Consider the following 18,304-nt stretch of genomic DNA (forward strand, 5'->3'; position numbering starts at 1 on the left):
ATTGCTGCTAATTATAGGTACATCTTTCAGTATTATTATTTTTTAAAAAAATGTTGATATTTGAAGATTCAAATATAATCAAGGACATCAAATTTAAATATAGAATATTTTCAGTTATGTTTTTTGTTTAGATTCACATTTTTTTTTTCAATAAGATTGTTTATATTTTTGAAATAATAGAAGTAACGATGTGTTAAATTTTGAAAATTTGTTTTATGTATCAGAACATTTATATATTAAAATTCCGGATATATATTTATACGCAAATATTATACAAATTTTAGTAAAGCGAATAAATAGTTACAAAATTCATTACTTCATTATTATTTTATCAGAGAGTTTCTAAAATTATTTTGAATAAATAAATATATAATAATCAAAATTATTTTCTAAATTTAGCATATACTTTAAAAATATTTATAAATTATATGTTAAAAAATCATAAGTGATTATATTTTGATATATCTCACATAATGTTTTGCATATTTATGTAAATGTAAATTTACAATACCATCAGAGCAAAACACGCGGTCTCCACATTACAAAAATAGGTTATCTTTCTACGCTGCGTTTCACTTCGTACTTTCGTCTTGCTAGACGACTGATTTCCGCTACGTTTGTAAATCATAAGAAAAAAATATTTTTGTTTTGTTAAAACGCGATTGTTTTCCCGTGTTTATTGCCGCGTGGGTGAAAGGATAAGACATCAAGGTCGATGTACTGATCGTGATAATCAGATCGACAGCGAAGAGGGGCATACTCGTCCTTTTAATAACTATCTTTAAATGCGACACGTGAACGTGGTGATAAGGAGATAACAGATTTTTCGGTGTATAGCCGAGGAAACGTTGTGAACAAAACAAAAAAGGATGACAGTTTATTCAGAACAGATTCGAATTACTGCGCGTAACGTGAAACATATTTTTTCGGGTGTGATGTTTAGGTTATCTCATTGGATCCTTATCGAGATTGAAAAACGATGAGATGCCATGGATATACCCGGTGATAAACTTTCCGTTTTCATTTTCAACTACATCATCTGATGAACATTTTATGAATATTATCAAGCATTAATTAATATGTTTGGTACAATGGAAACAACGTGCTTGACTTGAACTCAGGTTAAGCAGTTCTATGGAGCGTTCTCTACTATTGTTATGACGAAATAATTGCTCAAATTCCTGCTAAAAATTTCTGTAAATGGAAAATTCCTCCTGTTCAGCATCTGTTATATTAATAAATAAAAAAATTGCAACAAGAAGAAAATAATTTGAATTAAATTTATGATTGAATGTAAAAAAAAGAAAAAAAAAAAATAAGAAAAAATATACATTTAATTGAAGAAGTGAAACAAGTGTAAATTATTGAACTAAGGAAAATAAACGAAATATACTATATAATACTTGGACTCTCATGATCAAGACATTACTGATTTCATTACTTCTTTAAGTTATATATGAAAATTAAAACTTTACTTTATAAAATAATAGTTTATAAATTTAAAGATACTTTATTTATATTATAATATTTTAATACAATTAAAAGAGAAATATATGTTTCTAAAATGAATAATCAAAGAAATATATGTTTAAATATGAATTTTCTTTCTAAATATAGTGCTAATATTATAATTTACAACTGTATAATGTTTGTTTAACAATATTTTATAACAATTATTTATACTTATTTAAACAAATTGTACAAATATTAAAACATTTTTAAAATGAAATTCATGCTTTCTTCTATAATCTTAATTATTGCTACTTTTTATTTTTTGAATTACACAGCATGAGTTTATTTTATAAATATTTTATTAATAAAATCATCAATATATTCTAGAATTTAAACTTTTATGTATTTTACACAATATCATGTTCTCATAGACCTATAAACTTGTTATGTTTACATTGAAAGTAACGTCCTTTAAACTTAAGAAGAAATCATGACAAACAAAAAAAAAATCTATAAATTGTAATGTGGTATATTTCAAATAGTGTTTGTGCCATTCCTCTCATATGCAAGATATTGGCCACAGTTAACAATTCATAAGCATTCATATAAAAATTATAGAAATTTAGGACCATTCTAGAGAAAGAAATAAATTGTCTTTCAGTTAAAATTTTTGGATATTATATTCTCAAAAAAATTTACTTCAATCATGACAGAAATCACCATTCAAGATTTACAGAAGCTTCTCATATATTTCTCAAAAAATACTTATAGAGCCAAGGATGCAGATAGCACGGTAACTTTTATATATATATATATATATACATATACATATATATACATATATATATATGTATATATATTCCAATGAATTAATTTTTTTTCTTTATAATTCTAAACAATACTTTTTTTTTAGAGTCAAGCAATTATGCAGAGATGTGTTCTGCTTATTGATTTAGATTACACTCATTATATCATAAGCAATAATGATGGTGATCTCAGTGCACATTATCCTAGCCATCTTATTATTTTAGATGGTGAGAAGAGTAGGAATCCAAATATGTGTGATACGCCGCCACCACTGCCTCGCACAACAGAAACTATATATGAAAATACTTTTGACTCTAACAGATTGAAGGATTTGATAAAACAAGCTAGATTTGCTAGGTGTCGTTCTCGATTTCCACTGCCCGTAATAATGTATAAAGGTAGACATGTATGCAGATCAGCTACTCTATCTGGAGGACCAGAAATTTATGGTAGATCTGGACTAGATTATTTATTTGCTGGTAGTGAAGGTATAGTTTCCATTCAACATCAAGTAGATGAAGCTCGTGGAAGTGATTCTGTACTTAGTGAGTGGCAATTGTTTGATAAAGTTAGGCATCACGATATCAAGCTTCTAAAATTTCTCAAAGTAGGAACTATTATTGACTTCATGGTTGAGAAAAAGAAAGTCAAATTCGGAGTAAAGTAAGTAGATCAATTTTAATTGATAATATTTGATGCATGCATTAATTGAAAAGATTAATTGAGAATATTATTTGTTTTTTATTATTAGATATATCTTTTATTTGAAGTATATTATATTCTACTTTTTTAAACATTATTTATAATATTGGTAGAAATAATTAGTATTAAATATTTATATATTATGTATATTATGTATATTTTGAAATGAATTTTAGACTAAATATATTACCATAAATTATATTTTCATGTATTAAAAATTTTTGTTATTTTATTAAAGGGACAGAATAAATTTTCATTCACTTCTCTTATGATTAAAGTATAATTGGATACTGAAAGAAATTTAAAGAAAAAAAAGATAGAAAAAATTAAGAAAACAATTCTCACTTTATTCACAGTCAATGAAGTTTTATAGCAATTAATAACATGATTAGTTTTTTTATTCTATGAGTTTACTTTTAAAAGGATTTTAAACAGAGTTTTTTTTATTCAATACTTAGTGTGACATCTTCAGAGAAAGTAGACAAAGAGAAGAGGTATTCTGAATTCACTTTGATTTCACTACCATATCCTGGATGTGAATTTTTTAAAGAGTTTAGAGAGAATGATTATTTGGCTAAGGGCTTAGTATTTGATTGGTCTCAGACACACGTAGATGCGCAAATCGGAGTGCCAGAAGATTCAATTTCTGCACAATTACGAATCAATTGGGAAGAATATCAAGTCTGGGACTTAGTCAAATTAACTCAAAATTATTTGAAACTTATATTACGATATTTAAGTGACAGTGGTAATGGGATATTAATTCATTGTATCTCAGGTATGTCTTTTTTGCGATAATATAATTTTTTTAACGTAACAATTTAATTTGATATAATTAATAATACATATACTGTTTATAGGATGGGATCGCACACCTTTATTTATTTCATTATTAAGAATCAGTTTGTGGGCTGATGGTGTAATTCATACATCACTGAACGCATTTCAAATTCTTTATTTTACCATAGCGTACGATTGGATGCTGTTCGGCCATGATTTAGAAGATCGACTAAGCAAAGGAGAGGAAATATTCTTCTTTTGCTTTTATTTTCTAAAGCACATTCATGATGAAGAATTTAGTATTCATCCGCGTCATAGCAAATCTAGACACACAGTTCTACGCAACGACAGTGACTCACAATTAGATAACGTTATGTTCGATAGTGAATCAGTAGTGACATTGAGCTCAGTCAGTTCTAACTTAAGTCTGAATAGTTGGTGTAGTTCTGTTAGTCAAAATAGCAGAGACAGTCAAGATAATAATCCACCAGCGGTGTTTCACTGTTCTTCCACAGAACCTCAAGATGACAGTCAGAGTAACGGGTAAAATATATTTATTTTCTATGTGTATAATATTTTTCTGTAATTGCTTCTTTTATAGGAACGTTGTACCATGGTCATTTTATCCTTCTCCAAATAAAGAAGGAATTTCTCATGGATCACGATCACCTTTACCACATAATCGAACTTCTCCTGTTGCGGTTCCTGTACCTGGACGTCTTCGACAACGAAACGAATCCTCTTCGTCGGGCGGCTCTTGGCAGATGATATCTGGAACCGGAAGTTTACGTGGTTCCACAACTGCTAATGCCCCGCTCACAGATGGACTGACAACTAGTTTAGCTTGTAAGCCTCTTTGTGAAACTTTTACGGGACATACATCTCAAGAATCGAGTACGACAATTATTGAGGATGAAGTTTGTGCGTCGTCGGCGCAGTAAGTATCATATTATCAAAATTATTATAAAAAAAATTATAAATTCCGTATAAATTTTAATGTTGTGTTAATGTTTTAGATCTCGCAAAGAAAAATTACAATGCTTAAGAAGAATATTTTATAATGCTTATAGTCATACAGTTGGGTTTCGAATGAAAGATAATTCCGAATCGAGTGGCTTTGGTCAATTACTCGGTAACTTTGCTGAAAAAGTAGGAATTCTTTCCGTTCAGCGCACATCCTTATGACTATAACGTCATTGACCTCTCATCCCTCTTCCCACAATTATGAGTTTATTGTTATTGACTCCTTGATTCAAGTTAGAATTTTATAAAAATGCTATACAATGAAAATAAAACAATTGTACATTATCATTTATGTGAATAATGTGTTGTTATACAAAATAATAGCGCGTATATGCGTATTAAGAATAAAAACTTGATATTTTTGTATATATATATATATAATATTTATATGTATATATATATATATATATATATAAGTGTGTATAAATGTGCGAGTGTGTTCTGGTTTGCTTTACATTTATTCTCAATACATATATATATATATATATATGTGTATTACAATGACTGCCATCTGTATAAGATTATTATTAGCACAGATGCATAGTAATTGATGTTCAAAAACAAATTATAACTATATATTATAATATTAAAACGCATAAAATAGTTCTAGTGGATTATTTATCCTTAACTTAAATATTTACTTAAATACTTAAAGAAGATCTTTAATTAATTACTTAAAGAAGAAACATTTGTATATTATTTTTATTAATTTATCTTCTTAAATATTTAAAAACAAAATTACAAATTCATTACATGTACAATCCTAGAAGGTACAACATATTCTCTACATAATGGACATTGTGGTTTAGTATGCAACCAATCAGTAAGACAAAACCAACAAAACAAATGACCACAGGGTGTGGTAGTTGTTGGCACTTTTTCAAGACACAACTGGCACACCAACTTATTATGTTTCTCATCAAGTATTGAATATTTCTCAAAATGATTTTCACTTTTGTAATTATGCCAGATTTTCAACATACATTGTATAAGTGTAGCAATTCCTAATAATCTCAATCCCGAACTGATAGTATCAGTAGGCCGATGACCATACACCTTCAAATTTGAAAAAAAATAATGGCAAACATCAAATGTTATTGTAACAATACTTCATAGTAATTACCTTTGCATAATCTACTCCTGCTATCCTTTTACTTAAACTATAATATCGACCAAATATATAAAATAATCCCTTATGCAATAATATAAAAATAGGTATTATAGTATACATTTTTGATATAAAAGAATTTAAAAATATTACACTTGTAGGAGTTAATTTACTGCGAGGATGATTAATTGATAATTCCAATTGTTTTAATAATCTTATCAATGCTTTTTCACCAAAACATTCTAAAATTACTGCCAATATTCTTGCCTAAATAATAAGTAGATAATGCATATTAAAAAAATATATTGTATTTATTAATATTTCAGCTACATACATATATAGATGGAACTTTGTAAGCTCTTAAATTGGCTTGCACAAGTCCAGTATATTCTTCACCCAATGTTTGATTGCCCATTCCCGATGTAAAAAAGAAATAGACTAATTTAAACGGAATGTCAGAATGAATAAAAGGTAATAAACCCGTTTTCCTTTCCAAAATTTGTAAAATATCGATAACCTTTTCTCGTAAATATTTGACAAAGTCATCATCTCTTTGATGTGACCGTAGAATTTCGGCTTGACTTGCAATATTCAATTTCCGATATTTTTTTTTCATTTCCATAATTGGTAAATAATTTTTTTAATTTTATCAAAAATATATAATAATATTGTTTTAATAAATTAAACACAAGGATCGTGATTATCAATATTAAAGATAGTATGTAATTAATGAATATTAATAACGAAAATTATTATTCAAAACAAGCTAATCTAACCTCAAATATTTAGAAAAATTTCCTCACTTTCTATGCTAATCACTTTTAATATTATTACAATAAAAATACATATTTATTATCTACTAAGTATTATAGAAATAATAAAAAACTATTAGATGTTTCATAAGAATTAAAAAATATCATCAAATTATGACATCCATTACTGTAAAAAACGTCATTTATGACGCGCACGATCATTGTGAAACAAATGATTGTTAAGGTAAAATTATTTTAAATAACAATTTTAGTCTGCGATATTGTTTGTATTTTAACTTTCATACTATTAAACGACTTAAGATTTTAGAACAATATATACAAATATATATATATAAATTTACGTTTGAAATATATTAAAATATTAATATATAATAATACTAAATATGAAATGTTTAATATACATAGAGCAAATATAAAACACAAATTTTTATTCTTAAAGAAAAATTTTCTTAATAAATAGAATTTCTTTTTAAATATTTAAAATAATATATAAAATTTTAACAATGAAAACTTACCAATATCGTAACATTTCGTTATCCTATGTTAATTAAAAAGTTGAAACGAAATATACTTAATCTTTTAATTATTAATAATTTAAATTAATAATTATTTATTTTTTTTTTACAATATTAGAAATACTTGTATAAATAATAATGAAATAAAAAACAAAAGACAAACAAATAAAAAAAAACAAAAAATAAAATAAGTTTAACGTAAAAAATTTAAATATAATCACGGATATTTTCTAAGATAAGAAACGCAACTAATAGATAATATCATAAACGCTCGAAATCACTATAATTTTTTTAATTTAAAATTCATTTCGATTATTACCGATCAATGGAGTTTTCTGACGCGTAGATAAAGCAGACGTATGACGCATTTCTTGCATTGAGCACGCCATCTATACAGTTATAGTTATATAGTCACGGGCAGAGGCCAAAGCGGCGAGCAGCAGAGAGGCATCGCCCTAGATAACGGTAGAATCGTGGGCTGGTGTCGTGCTGTTTTTTCGCGAAAGTGCTTGAAAACCAAAAGAAACGTAACGAAATTATTCGCGAGAAGAAGAATCGTCATCCGAATTAAGATTGTTTTCTCATGGTGTGTGAACAGCCGTCTTGAGCCAGTGATTATCGGTTTTTCGAGGCGACCGAACAAGAGGACCGTGCCCCGAGGAGCTTTGGTGCACCCGCGCCGCGCGAGACATTCGACCAGTGCGGAATTTCTGAGCCAGTGATACGTTCGTTTCGTTTTTAACTTTATTTCGTGGCTCCATATTACTCGGCACCAGTCCACGGATTCTCTTCAATTGCTTTCGATGTGTTCGTTACGCCAACGGGACGACGAACCGAGCAGAACAGGAGTAGGAAACGAGTAATCGCCGGAGAATCTCTGTAGATTGGGATATAGTGGGCTGTGAACAAGGACGGAGAACGGGAAAGAGAGGGAGACAGTGTACGAAGGAGTGCGCGAGGAAGAAAGAGAGAGACGAATAGAGTGCGACAGAAGGCCATTAGATTCAAGGGGTACACGGATGTATATACGTCGATTGTTCACTGAACAAATTTAACGAATATTTTGAAGACGCAAGGTAAGGGAAAACCAATGTCTCTATAGGGATATATAGTTTCTAAAAAAAGAACAGCGTCCAACCCCCCGTGAGGTCGTCGTGGCGTGGCACGCCAGGCAAACGCCGCCGGAAATCATGCACGGTGGCCGCCCGCGCATTTTCTCAGGCGGTGCCCGATCCTTCGTTGATTTTTAAGATTAAAAACATTTATTTATTTCATTCATTTTTTTATTAATTATTTCTATATCGTTCGATTATTACTTATGTGTTCTTATAATGATCTTTTTTGTCCACGCCAATTTCTCGTGTCAAAGAGTGTCACAATGGCTAAAAAGGAATCAGGTTTTCTTGCAGGTTAGGTTCGTCTATCTCTTTTATTGAGTCGTAACATTTCGATTTATCGAATTCACGATAAACGTAGTAATTGAGACTCGCGCGAAAAGCAAAAGTTTAGTTATAATATATCGGCAAGGACAAACCGGCTATAGATACTCTTTGTCGAATACTTTCGCCTGTTCGTTTTTCTTGACTGTTCGATGATTCACGTGAGTCACTGGTGGCGCAGGAAGTGACTCGAGAAGAAAGAAACCCGGCAACGTGCAACGGTGTTGCTTTGTGTCTCGAATATTTGTTTCTCGTGTTCAGAAGCTATGTTAGAATATATATTTGCAATTTGATTCGCTCGATGCGTTCGAGATTCTCGAATGGGATCTATCGATTTGAGTATAATGTAATTCCATATTAATCGCGCATGAATTTTCTTCGTGTAAAAACAATGTGTTACGTAGTAAAAAATTATGGCGCACGATCAATTTTGTGCTTCGAAGAGTACAATTTTCGTCATAATTGGTTAATTCATTGTCGATGTTGTTAATCCATCGAATTTCACATAGTAGATTAGCTACCATTTAAGATTTATTGATACATGGACAATTGAGCTATAAGAGCAACTAATTATTGGCGCTGTTGAATCAATGCGATGAAGAATGCAGCGTACTGTCATGTGACCTGTAAATTCTGTTTCTATGGCAGTCATGAGCAATCATGAGCAATCATTTTCGTGGAAACTGTATTTCATGTTTTGCTTAAATCATCTATGAAAAATAATTATTTTAATTAATAAATTAATAAATATGTGTATTTATTTGTATTTATTATTTGTTATTTGTAGTTTATCAAATATCATTCATCAATAGCATTTTATTTTTGAAAGTTTGTGATTTACTATTTATGTAATAAATTAAAATAATGTAAAATAATGAAACTTGTAGAAAATAACACTGAAAACAAAAATGGTGAAGGTGGCATGGAAGTTATCAGAGACAAAGTAGATAACAAGTTCGAAAGCCACCGCGAAGCTAATTTAATGAGTTATTTTTAGTCGCCTTTTTGACATTCCATACGTCGATTTATTTTATATCCGTATTTAGTTGATAGAATAAATCGTATAAATTAAAATAATTTATTTTTGAATAATATTAATAATAATCCTCCATATTAAAAAGAAAGGAAGGAAATACGTTCTACCTAAAAACCTTTTTAAATATTTACATTTAATATTTTTTTTTTTTTTACAATTTTCACAATTTTTTAAATGCAATTGAAGAATTTTTTTTTTATTCTTGTAATAGTTAATGTTCGTTATTTAATTTTTAACACAAAATTTTTAATATTGAAAAAAAATTATAAAAAATAAAATTTATCACATGCAATTATACAGATGATCGAATATTTTATATTTTGAATAATAAATTTTTATTTTCAATAAAAAAAAAGAAGATATTAAGTATGCTATAAAAAACAGAATTTTGTCGTCAATTTTTTTTTCACACACACACACACAAATGAATTATTCGTTAAAAACCACGTATACAGATTCCACGTAATACAAATATTTTGTATTATTTTCATTTGAGGAGATAATACGAGATATATTTGTATTATATGTTTCATCACGTTCGGTTTGATTTAAATTATAGTATGAATAAAGATGATTCCCTGAACAATATTGCCGTTGCCGCTGTGTATGCGCGCACGTGTGTATGTATGTGTTTTTCTCTGATAAAAAAGCAAATTCCAATCGGCGAACGAACTAACTTATAAAGTCCTGGAAATTTCGCACATATTTTCGGGCGTGACGCAATATCCGTGATAACGAGAAGGAGCCGGACATATGGGGAGAAACAAATTCGTCGGATTAGAAAAAAAATACGTTTGAATGGCACATTTTTGTTCTTTCGAGATAAATACATGAGAAAATATCACGTGTCGCGAGAAAGTGTCGAATACCTATACTAATGATGAAATTCGATATGGAAATTGACAGATTGGCAAATTGTCCTAATAAGATAAAGGAAGAAGAGAGATTTTTTTTTATTAGAAAAATTATTAGACTTATTTCTTCATACTTTTAATTTAAATTAAATTATAACATATACGATAAGCAATTTAAAAAATAGTTTACAAATTATTTTGATAAAAATTGATAAAATTGACTATTACTCAAAATGAATTTTTTCTAATAAAAATTCACCACCATTATGTATATTTTAACCAAGTCAGCAGATAGATGTGCAAGCACTTTTGTAAGCACAATAAAAATTTTTGAAATTTTATGATGATATTGTACGTCATAAAGTAGAATAAAACTAACGAAGATGATTTCATTGCATATCATTTGAATGCATGCTGATTGAGATAAATATCGACCTTAGTCTCTATAAATAGGAAGAGTACATTATAGAATATACTATATAATTTTTTTTAAATGATTTTTATATCGTATTTTTCTCAACTTAAAATTCGAAATCTTGGAAATTTTCATAAATTTTATTTTAAAATTTTTATAAATTAAATTTCTTATAAATTATTTCTCCTAACTTTAAATATCTTTTTATCTTTCAAATTTTGTTGTTCCTCTTTTTTTTGAATTTTTTATATTACGAGAAATTATATATTTAATTTTATATAAATAAATTGAACAACGTTCGTTCTTATTCGAATTACATAAAAACATATATTGTCGCGAAAATTAGATATCCGTAAATATCTATTACACAGATATTTGCATGTACTGTATCTTGAAATAAAACGTAGCTTCACCGGTGTTCGTAGAGTAAGGTTTCGTGCAAAATTATTATTACGTTCACTTGGCGAGACGAGAGTGACTCATGAACTAATGCAATCATTCGTAACGTCTCGGTACGCGAGAAATGACGTAACGAAAAACGTATCGCGTCATATCCGCGTTGTGTTGTACGACACTTTTCCACATTTTATCGGATTACTGCTTTGCTCACGCTGCTTCGATCTCCATCTATCTCTCTGTATCGAAATCTTTGAAACACTTTCGCCGTTTATAAGATAAATCGGACAAATTGTTTCGTTTGTTAAAATATTGCTTCTATATTTTACCGATAATTTAAACAATGACACGTATGATATATTCGATTGTAGATTAATTTATTATCGAATCATATAAATTTTTCCTTTTTGAAGAGAAAATAGTGTTTTAAAATTTTGTCCAAACTTGAATGGGATAAAAATAATTGTTTGAGTGGCGTAACGAATTTTTGTTAATCCCAACTTCGCATTTGTAATTTACTTTCAGAACACGCGTGTTCGCTTTTTCTTTAGAAAATTCTATCGAATTTGCCTACCCTTCATAGCTCGACGCGTATTTATAAGTTATTGGTTCTTTATTTATAGTATAAACTCGTTCCATAGACTTTGACGAATAAATGGTTATCGATACTTATCGATACTTATGGTTTGGTCTAGCGAAATGCTTTGCATTGAGCGTAACTTAAGAAAAATCTCTGTCAAAGATTTAATATCTATTTTTAAAGAAGATCTTTTATTTTTAAACTGTTCTGTGTAAAAAAAAAAAAAAAAAAAAAAAAAGATCTAGAAATAAAGATTTAACTTCAAGCCATATCTACAATCTGGATCTAAGGATCTTAAAAATTAAATTTCGATACGATGGATGATAATAATATTTTTACTAAAAATATCTCGATTAAGAAAAGATATTCTTTTAAAATAATATTTATTTGAATTTTCAGGCTTATTTCTTAAACGATCAAATTCTAAAAATCTTAACTCTTAAATGAAACTTAAGATTTAACTTTCCTTCTGGATAAAGATGATCTAGAATTCAATCAAATACTTGCAGTTAATTAATGTTAAAAAAAAAATAGGATAACGGTAAATGGAATTAAAAGTAGCAATTGTCATTCTGTAAGTGGCTTATAATATAACTTGTGGTAGGAAGGTAAATAATCTAGGGACAGTTAAAAAGGCAGGGGAAAAAGAGCATATAATAAATTAGCAATGGTCATTTAAACGGTTATGGAAGCGACGATATATCCTTGATGCTTGCTTCTGGCTATATTTCAAACAGCGATACGTCGCTTGCTACTAAAACGGTTGATATAGATGCACGCACGTTATGCCTTTGTAATCGATAGTTTCGGACTAGTCTCGACTATATCCCGATCGCTATAGCACGATTATGCTGTTAGCTCCGCGAAATCTATTGGGTGTTCCTAGAGAATTTTTCTGAATCTTCTTTGCTTCTTTGCTCCTCGTGGATTTTGTACGATATTGCGTATTTACGTTTTCGAATAAAAGAATTTAGAATTCGGAAGAAATTTGTTACACGATTATTGGTATAATAAGAAGTTTAACTTTTGAAAATGTTAATTTACAATTGTTTAATTTTTATTTATATAGCAAAAGTTTGTGATTAATGTTAAAAAAGGGGATGAAAATTTTGTCGAAAATCGAATTTCGTTAATCAATTGTTTTTTACATCTATAAATCATTAAGTTTGAAATTGAATCTTTTAAAATTGATATTCTCTAGCAATATTCTTCTCCAGGGAAATATAACGAATATGAAACGAATAAATTTTCTACAACAGCTTGAACATCTACAAGTTGATAAATTTTTTTTTCTTAATCGCAATGCCGCTTATACACGATGTGACAATACGATTATTTTTAACCACAACAGGGAACAAAATGATAACAGAGTTTACCTTGATTGTGAAAATTCTGAGACGCGTTAGAAACACGTTTCTGATCATTCGTAATTTTTCAAAGGAGCAGAATTATATTCTGGCAATTAAACATTGCAATTAAAAATTAAAATTTCTCAAGGAAAATTCCGGTCGAATTTTATTCTTGTTCTTTATTATTACGTATTTTTTTGTTGTTGTTGATTTAAGAAAAAATTATTTCGAAAGATTTCTGGTAGAATCAGATTTCTATGTATAAAATTTTATAGGTACAAAATTTTTAGGATCTCTTATATTTTATGGATAGAAGTTATGGGACCTTTGAAATTTTATGGACAAAGCAAAATTTTTAGAATTTTACAAGTATCGGATTAAGAAGGAATTTCACATGCGCGAAAATATTTTAGAACGTCCTATATTTTGTTAAACGCTTAAATTTTATGGGTATACAAATTTTGGAATTTTTTAAAAATATCTGATTATATTAAAATACCAAAAATAGAGACAAAATTTTCGATAAATAGAGAAAAACATATTTGAACAGGTAACACGAGTCATAACATAGTGCATTTGGATTTTTCATTTCGAGTTCTTTTCTTTTCCATCTGTCAATATTGAAAATTGAAAAATTCCGTGAAATTAAAAATTATTCATTGCACAAACAATGTTGCACCTTCGAATTTTTACCTTTGAATATCATCGAGCATATTCAATGACATATAAAATAAATCCTTTTTAAACCAATGAATGTTATGTAAACGAATGCATCTTATCGAGATTAGCTGCGATCTCTGCTCGGATTCCATCGATGTTATCGCGTTTAATGCGCACGGTTAATTTCATCGTTGCAGTTAGAGAAGGGTATTGCGCGACGCAAACCGTTCGATATGGAAATCGTTTGCAAACGAGTCTTCAACGGAATGAATAATTCCATTCCTTCTTTTTTTTTTTTTTTTAATACGATTTTCAACTCGTATAAATTGCCGTTTACCGAATTTTACCGAGAGGAGGAAGGAAGAACGGAAAGGATAATTCTATTCATCCGCTTTCATCCGATTTTTATTAGGCTATGAAAAATGTGTTCTATCGTATCAATTAAGTATGACTTATATCGGTGTTTATCAACACTTTTTGGGCCGCACATCCCTTTTTTACGATGGATAAAATAATTTCTCTTTATATTTATTTAGTCTTTCTAGTGAAATTTTTCGTAGGAATAATCTTGACGAAAAACAATTACCGAAATTCCCTAGGATTTGTAACTAGCACTCTTGATGTTAGGTTAGGAATAGAATATTGTAATTTATAATACGTGTATTGAAATAAATAAGGAAATCTTGATACCTTCCAAAATCTTTCCATTAGAAATAATTTCGATTAAAAATAATTATTTTAAGGTAATCCTCTAAATAACAACATTAATATAATTAATATAATTATTTTTCAGTTAATAATATTCAAATATAAGTTTCACAAATATTTTCAATGAAATTTTTTATAAAATTAAATTTAATCGTGATCCTCGATATTTGTTTAAACATCGATCATTCTTGTTATCAATCATTATTGCGATATTATTTGTATGTCAATGTCATCTGTATATCGTAGCCGACAAATACATAATTCGCCCATTTATACCTTAATTGCTTTATCGCAACTGCTGGTTTCAGCTGCGTATCTATTATCGTAGCGTTATTTCCATCTATTGATAGCAATAAGTTATCTTGGACACAGCTAGTGACATTGCTAGTATTGTTATTATTACTAATGTAGACAGTGGTATTATTGTTGTCATTGCTAGTTATTATTTGGATTACAGCGATATTGTTGCTGTCATCATGTTGTTGTCATTTCTATTATTATATTATTAATAAATTATTAATAAAAACGTATCAACAATCGTGATCAGTATCAATTCGAATCAATTACCATTATTATTTATTAACGTTATTATTTCCCCATCAGCGTTATCAATCTTTTTAAAAATCTCTGTTATTAATTACACCGCCGTTGTATCAATTATATTCTCATCGATAAATTCTTGTTATCGTCGATGATTATTCTCCATCGACACATCGCTATATCGCCAACTTTTCATCTCTATCTTTTTCCATAGTTACGTGCTAGGGAGAAAAATCCCTAGCGTCACCCGCTCGGCCCGATTCTTATTATTTCCCCTAGCGCGAGAAAAACCCTAAAGCTAATTAAATCGATCAGGATCAACGAATACGCGATATCGTGTTACCTCGGCCGAGACAAATCGATAAGTCGGTGGCGTATCATCGCCGGAGGAACACGACCTGGCAATCGTATAGATTTTTAAACCTGCAGTCCGCGGTATCGAGTTCAAAGTCATGCGGCGTATCGTTTTCAAAGTTGAGTCATTCTGTTGGCCGGTTAACAGCATCAACGGTTGACTTAAAATTGTAATACGAATGTTGCGCGATGAAACGCCGCCCGAATGACGAATCGCCATTTTTTTCTTTTTCTCCTTCCTTCCTTTTTTTTTTTTTTTTTTTTTTTAATCATCCGCGTATATTTATATTATTTCTCGAGCGTTATTTTATTGCGCTCATCAAAATGTGTCACTCGCACGACGAGGGGATATAAAAGGGGACGGAGAATAAAGAAAACGAAGCGAGATAATACGCGAGGTAAATCGTGATTGTTGAGGTACAAAGGATGTATCGAAAAAAAGGAAGGAGGATTTAAGGGAACCCATTAGCTCTCGCCATAAGGTTCACGAACCCATGAGTCATTTCGCGTCACGCAATGACACGGAGCATGTAAGCCCCACAATTTTCTTCGCTGACCATGTAACGCATCGCTGGTGCTTCCAAGAACTGTCACGATATCGTTCAACCTTCGCTAAGTCTCTGTTTTCTCTTCTCTTTTCGTGTTTCTTCTACTTCTTTTTTCTATTTATTCTTTTATTATTTTCAACGTGATTGCGATAACCCCGAGAATCATCTTTTCTCTACCCTTTCTTATTGTTATATCGATTGGTGAGAGAAGATTAGTTTAAGGTTAAAGTTCAATTTTCTTTTTTTTTTCTTTTTAACACTTTAATTATTCGTCTAAGGTAAACGAGATTCGAAGTGTATATATATATTTTTGTAGTGTATATTTATATTTTTTTTTTTTTTTTAATCCCTATAAATCTTAACTCTGCAAATGAAACAAATTTTGTTTAAAAACTTCCGGAAAACGAAGAGATGTGGGGGAAGATTCATCTCTAAATTGGCCCCGCTGGAATCCTTGCTTCTCCAAATGTTCCACTTTAATCAGGAAAGTTGCCGACACCCCGTATATTATCTAAGAATGGCCCGATGCTCTACATATAATATTAAGCGAAGTAGAGGGATGGTAATTTTGATAATGCAGAGTTTAATGAGGTTAGTAGTAGGCTCCATCGATTTTATATTACAGAACATATCGGTAAGCGGTTCATAATTAATTACTCTAATTATCTCCTCTCTCTATTTTTTTTTCTTTTTTTTTTTTTTTGCAATCATCATTTATCACGTGAAAATTTATTCGAATATAATCGAAATGTAATAACAAATATGTGTATATAATTTCATAAAAATTCTTTCTTCTTTAAATAATTTATCTCCACAAATTAAATAATTTTTATCCACATTATCGATCGAATAGCTTTGCACTTTTGTAAAAATACCTTTTAACAAAGATAAAAGTTAAATGAAATATATAAATTTGTTTTGATATTTTAAAAACGTAAGAATGTTTTCCCAAAGAAACGGGTAATCGATGGAAGAATTTTTCGTAGATTTCATTTTATTGGCTCGATAAGCATAAGATAATCGATGCTTTATGTAACAAAATGTTGAAGTTCGTGCGAGATACCTGTTACGTTGTTGCTTACTTCGTTACGAAATGTCGTCGATTGCGTTTTCAGAAAATGGCAGGAAGAATGGGAGGATATTTCGCGATGAATCGTCGAAAACTTTATATGTATTATCGAAATAAATTTTAAAAACTTCGATAAATTTTCAAATCGTGGAATTTTAAAAAAATTCCTTCACGGAGAATCTTAAAAGAAAGAATTTTTAAATATTTCTCTTACTCCTTGTAGAAATAAAGGAATTCTCCACTTTGTTCGAAGAATGTACGGGATAAAATATTTCTGTTTTTGAAAATTATTAGAAACGAAGAAGGATTGTTATGGAATTTTTATTTCCACCTTCTATTTCGTTATTTTTTTTCTTAGAATTTTATACAAAATGAATTGTTGTTCCAATTTTTATTCTCGAGAGACGAGTCTATCCTCGAAATTTTTTAACCGAATATTTAATATTCGAGAGATAAAGTGGAACGTGTAACGATCGTTGCCCAGACGTTAGATCCGCCACGGTGTATCAGCCTTTATTGGCTGAATTAGAAATTATTAGGGGTTAAACTGGGCACGGATAAAGAGAGAGCAGAGAGAAAAAAAAGAAACGATAAAATAATACATCCTTAAATTATTTTAGAATTAACAAATTAATCCTCCTTCTCACAAAATTTCAACGAAACATAATTACTCTAATTACTTTGCACTTCCAAATTTACCATTCGATTATTTAATATTATTTCATAATAAATTTAAATTTCTTTATCTGTATTCCTTGTACTCGATAAAATAATACATCCTTAAATTCTTTTAGAATTAACAAATTAATCCTGCTTCTCACAAAATTTCAACGAAACATAATTACTCTAATTACTTTGCACTTCCAAATTTACCATTCGATTATTTAATATTATTTCATAATAAATTTGATCCAAATTTAAGTTTCTTTATCTGTATTCCTTGTACTCGATAAAATGATACATCCTTAAATTCTTTTAGAATTAACAAATTAATCCTTCTTCTCACAAAATTTCAACGAAACATAATTACTCTAATTACTTTGCACTTCCAAATTTACCATTCGATTATTTAATATTATTTCATAATAAATTTGATCCAAATTTAAATTTCTTTATCTGTATTCCTTGTACTCGATAAAATAATACATCCTTAAATTCTTTTAGAATTAACAAATTAATCCTTCTTCTCACAAAAT

General features: G+C 29.3%; 3 protein-coding genes across 8 annotated transcripts in view; 2 read left to right on the top strand and 1 right to left on the bottom strand.

Moving 5' to 3' along the window:
• Positions 1–184: 184 nt before the first annotated feature.
• On the top strand, positions 185–5,369 carry EDTP (Egg-derived tyrosine phosphatase). 2 transcript variants are annotated; one of them, XM_003698933.4, is made up of 6 exons: positions 185–2,245; positions 2,366–2,922; positions 3,420–3,739; positions 3,822–4,284; positions 4,343–4,678; positions 4,758–5,369. In XM_003698933.4, exons 1-6 carry the CDS (start codon positions 2,159–2,161, stop codon positions 4,924–4,926), a joined length of 1,932 nt encoding a protein of 643 aa, XP_003698981.1. In that variant the 5' UTR covers positions 185–2,158; the 3' UTR covers positions 4,927–5,369. The 2 variants fall into 2 exon arrangements, with proteins under 2 accessions (XP_003698981.1, XP_086764214.1); XM_086908088.1 differs by having other exon boundaries at positions 2,484–2,922.
• Positions 5,370–5,448: 79 nt separating this feature from the next.
• Positions 5,449–7,342, bottom strand: Pex10 (peroxisomal biogenesis factor 10). Of its 2 annotated transcripts, XM_086908089.1 has the most exons (4): positions 6,390–7,342; positions 6,207–6,310; positions 5,888–6,139; positions 5,449–5,820 (listed from the first exon to the last, which is right to left on the bottom strand). In XM_086908089.1, the coding sequence occupies exons 2-4, from the start codon at positions 6,285–6,287 to the stop codon at positions 5,503–5,505; spliced, it is 651 nt and encodes a 216-aa protein (XP_086764215.1). In that variant the 5' UTR covers positions 6,288–6,310; positions 6,390–7,342; the 3' UTR covers positions 5,449–5,502. The 2 variants fall into 2 exon arrangements, with proteins under 2 accessions (XP_086764215.1, XP_012349560.1); XM_012494106.3 differs by having other exon boundaries at positions 6,207–7,342.
• Positions 7,343–7,568: 226 nt separating this feature from the next.
• Positions 7,569–18,304, top strand: part of Rap1 (RAS oncogene family member Rap1) — a 43,114-nt gene continuing 32,378 nt past the window's right edge. For all 4 annotated transcript variants that reach the window (XM_086908093.1, XM_086908092.1, XM_086908090.1 and 1 more), the window contains exon 1: positions 7,569–8,236. The gene's annotated coding sequence lies outside the window, so the exon portion shown is untranslated. The remainder of the gene's footprint in view (positions 8,237–18,304) is intronic.

Source organism: Apis florea, unplaced genomic scaffold, assembly GCF_048593485.1.
Source record: "Apis florea isolate Af1SG1 unplaced genomic scaffold, ASM4859348v1 contig_3036_pilon, whole genome shotgun sequence".
Classification (NCBI taxonomy): Eukaryota; Metazoa; Arthropoda; class Insecta; order Hymenoptera; family Apidae; genus Apis; species Apis florea.

Coding starts and splice junctions, on each gene's coding strand:
- Pex10 (XM_012494106.3), bottom strand. CDS start 6,494: ATGGAAATGAAAAAAAAATATCGGAAATTGAATATTGCAAGTCAAGCC. Junction 6,140..6,206: donor ACAAAGTTCCATCTATATAT/GTATGTAGCTGA, acceptor CTTATTATTTAG/GCAAGAATATTGGCAGTAAT. Junction 5,821..5,887: donor CAGGAGTAGATTATGCAAAG/GTAATTACTATG, acceptor TCAAATTTGAAG/GTGTATGGTCATCGGCCTAC.
- EDTP (XM_003698933.4), top strand. CDS start 2,159: ATGACAGAAATCACCATTCAAGATTTACAGAAGCTTCTCATATATTTC. Junction 3,740..3,821: donor ATTAATTCATTGTATCTCAG/GTATGTCTTTTT, acceptor TACTGTTTATAG/GATGGGATCGCACACCTTTA. Junction 4,679..4,757: donor GTTTGTGCGTCGTCGGCGCA/GTAAGTATCATA, acceptor TTAATGTTTTAG/ATCTCGCAAAGAAAAATTAC.